General features: G+C 57.2%; 1 protein-coding gene across 1 annotated transcript; it reads right to left on the bottom strand.

Annotated features, from left to right (window-relative positions):
• Positions 1-476: 476 nt before the first annotated feature.
• On the bottom strand, positions 477-2,287 carry LOC101788798 (insulin growth factor-like family member 1). Its single transcript, XM_013146813.2, has 4 exons — positions 2,232-2,287; positions 1,661-1,717; positions 1,282-1,543; positions 477-1,017 (listed from the first exon to the last, which is right to left on the bottom strand). Exons 1-4 carry the CDS (start codon positions 2,254-2,256, stop codon positions 1,008-1,010), a joined length of 354 nt encoding a protein of 117 aa, XP_013002267.1. The 5' UTR covers positions 2,257-2,287; the 3' UTR covers positions 477-1,007.
• Between the last annotated feature and the right edge of the window lie 1,133 nt (positions 2,288-3,420).

Raw genomic sequence — 3,420 nt, 5'->3', positions numbered from 1 at the left:
TTTTATGCCAAAACTGAACAGGTTAGGATGTTGTCCACTGGAGCCAAGTAATTGTGCCTGTGATTCAGCCACATGCTCCTCACCAACCACAGGACATGGATATGCAGGGACATGGGCTAGGGTGGGATGACCTGCCGTTGGCTTGCTTAGGGCGAGGAAAGAACAAACAAGTCTGGGGGGTCTGGGATTCAGGGCTGCAGGAGAGGAGACTTTGGGGGTTGGACCGTGAGCCTTGGCTTTATAGGGCTGGAGGCTGCGTCTCCGTTATTACCCGGTACATGCTCCAGGCCACTGCGCCTGCTCCCCATGGTCTTTGAGTGGACCCAGCGCTGGTCCTCTTTCCCCTCCCCGGCCGCCCAGTGCGGCCCCACTCGGCGCTGCCCCCCTCGCCCACTAGGGGGTCCCAGTTGATCCTCCTCTGCCTGAGGGGTCCCGGGAGAGCAGAGCCCTCGCACAGTGAGAATTTCACCAGAAAGTGGAGTCTGAGACAGAATAAGCTTTATTCAGAAACCCCAGGTGACCAAGGAGGTTTAATGACATGTGAACATTTGCAGAAAAAAGTGGATGTGCCCATGTTGTCTCAGAATCTGACAGAAGACGAGGACCCACATCGCTGTTTGTGAACAGGGCCGGTTCAGACGTAAACTGCATAAATGGAATAAAGCGCTCAAGGGGAAGAGAGGGACTCCAGGAAATGCAACGCTCGGCATGGGTCCTCGGGTCGCTGGGAATAGTACTTGCCTGATATTAGCCACAGGAGTCATGGTGAGTGCTCCTGGGGACACCTCGGCCACAAGGGGTTCTCATGCTCTTGAGAGTGGATCCGTCCTTACTCGGGGCAGAGGGAAGGCTGGGTACTACAGGGGACTCAGAATGAAGGGGACCCTGAGTTTCACAGCCTCTCCGCATCTCGCATCTTAGGACCCTGAGGCCATGTCTGCACGCTCTCATCCAGGAGGCAGAATCCAGGAGCTGTCCCATCCGGTGTCCGGGGTCCTGGTGGCTCATCAGCTGACACTGAGCAGAGAGACACAGACAGTGAGAAACTGAGCCATGACCACTTCAGAATGTGGCGGGGTAGGGGGTGCGAAAGGGATTAACTCTTGTTTTAAAAAAAGACACTGGGGTGAGTGTGTGAGCAACAAAAGAGGAAGGGACAGACGCCAGGGGAGGAAAAGGGAAAGCTGGGTGGACAGGGCGTGGCTCCAGCAGGGACAGGAGAGGCAGCCTGAGTGTCCTTCTCCTTTGCACCCTGAGATCGTGCAGGGGACAGGACCTCACCTCTGACAAAGCCTGTCACCAGGAGACGGGATGGAGCAGTCCTCCACATTCAACTTCACCATGAGTGGCTCTTTCTGCTCGGGGGGCCACCGATCACAGCACTGCTCAAAGCAGACTCTGTAGCTGCAGCTGCCACACCGGCGGGTGTCGCCCAAAGGCACGAGGGTGTCCTTTAGGCAGCAGTGTTGCTGAGGGTCATAGAACTGGTTCCCACACATCATTTGAGCTTGGCACAGCATCAGAGTGCTTCCTGAGGGGGACACTGGAGGAGAAAGAGCTGTTGTGCCCCAGGCTGGGCCGCAGGGGCAGGTGATGCCCAGCCAGCCCCCCCCCCCAGGGAACCATACCCTCCCCAAGCATCCCATCCCTGAGGGCTCACCTGGGGCTCCATGTGTGCAGCAGAGCAGCTTGAGGAGGCAGAGAGCGGCAGACAGGGCTGTGGAGAGAAGGGGAGGAGGTGGCATGGAGGCACGGGTCACCCCCAGCCTCAGGGCCCACAGTGGGATCAGGGGAGGCTCTGGGAGGTGTAGTTTCAGCCTCCCTGTGGTCGAGGTTTGTGTTGGGCAAGGGGAGGAGGACAGGAAGATGGGGTGAAGTGGGTTTAGGGCTCAGTGGGGAGGAGGGAGCGCTGGGGTGGGGGTTGGAGACAGAAGAGCAGCTGGGGCCAGGCTGTCAGTGGCTGGATGGAGTTGGAGGAGCTGTACAAGATGCTGTTGGGACAGGGCAGGGGGTGAGTGCAGAAGAGAGGCAGAGACAGCCCCGAGGCCCAGGAAGGGGTAGAGGCCCACGAGCCCATCTCACTGAGATGGGCTGAATTCGGGACGGGCATCTGAGGTGCCTTGATGGAGCCTGTGGAGAGCAGGAAGGAGCTGGGTAAAGGGAGGTTTATCGAGGGGTAAGGAAGGGGCCAGGGTGATGTCTCAGATTGAAAGTGGGGTTCTCTTCTTTACCCAGAATGCAGCACGGCACAGGCATGGTTCGGGCTGGCTGCAGCAGAGTAAGTGGGGCTTCGGGATATCTCAGCCAGTATTTATACTTCAGATATAAGGTGATGATAACATCAGATCTCTGGTCCTGCTGCCCATGACCTGCAGGGACATGCCTGACCCTGCAGTAGGAGCAGGTATCAGTACATACATGTGTCAGAGAGGATGTGAGTCAAAGGCTTCACATGCCAAAAAAGGATGGAGGCTCCTCTGTCAAGTCTTCTTCGCATCCCCAAAAGGAATTCACTTTGATAAGCAGGAGTGAAATGGGCTGAGGAATAGCTCAGGGGCACAGTGTTTGTGCAGCACATGCAAGGTCCTGGGTTCAAGTCCCAGCACCACACCAGATATTAACAAGGGGAAAAGGGAAGAAGCAGTGGTTCACAGGATGCTCCCTGAGCTTGTGTCACTCTCTCACCATGAGACAGCCCCCTGGGATCTCCCTTCTGTACCTTACCATGCCACACATTCTCAGGGGCTCAGCAGCTCATACGCCTCACAACCCAAGCCCCAGACTTGGGATGTAATGAGTGCTGACTAAGCAGCCGCCCGCGGCATTCAGGAGAGAGACTGTGGTACCCAGTGGCTTGTGACAGAGCAGGTGGGAGGAGTGAGCTTAGCTCAAGGGAGTGGGAATGGCCTTGGGGACCCTTGGATTCCTGCCTCATTTACTCCCTTCAGCAATGGTTATGTGCCCGGGGACACTAGAGATGTCCCAGGCGTCAACCAGATGCAGCAGGAGCCATGGATTTAGAGAAATTGCCCCGTTCATTGCCATCAGTGCCCTGGGCACCAGCTCTAGTATGTCCAGGTTGGGGCAGAGGGGTTGTCCCCAGCTCAGCTCTAGGGGCACCTGTGCACACTAGCACTGCTGTACCCAACTGGGCTCTGTGTCTCCAGAGGGCCCACGAGGGCCACGCCCACCCTTTAAAAGACCCCCCCCAGAGCCCCACCTGCAGGATACAGTGCCTGCTCTTTGCAACCCGCACGGATGCTCTTGTGGCCCTTCAGTCCCTCTTGCACCTGACCCCAGTTCCAGCACCACATGTGACTGTCGTGAAGAGCAAACAGCAAGGTGTCAGCTCCACAGACCTCAGCTGCTTTGTGCAGCTGGGCAGGGAGGTCTCAGCTCTTCTCTCAGACTGCTAAGAAC

The sequence above is a fragment of the Cavia porcellus genome, unplaced genomic scaffold (assembly GCF_034190915.1).
Source record: "Cavia porcellus strain 051 isolate PalLab524CR breed Dunkin Hartley unplaced genomic scaffold, mCavPor4.1 scaffold_7, whole genome shotgun sequence".
NCBI classification, from domain to species: domain Eukaryota; kingdom Metazoa; phylum Chordata; class Mammalia; order Rodentia; family Caviidae; genus Cavia; species Cavia porcellus.
This window is presented reverse-complemented; position numbering and strand designations above follow the sequence as displayed.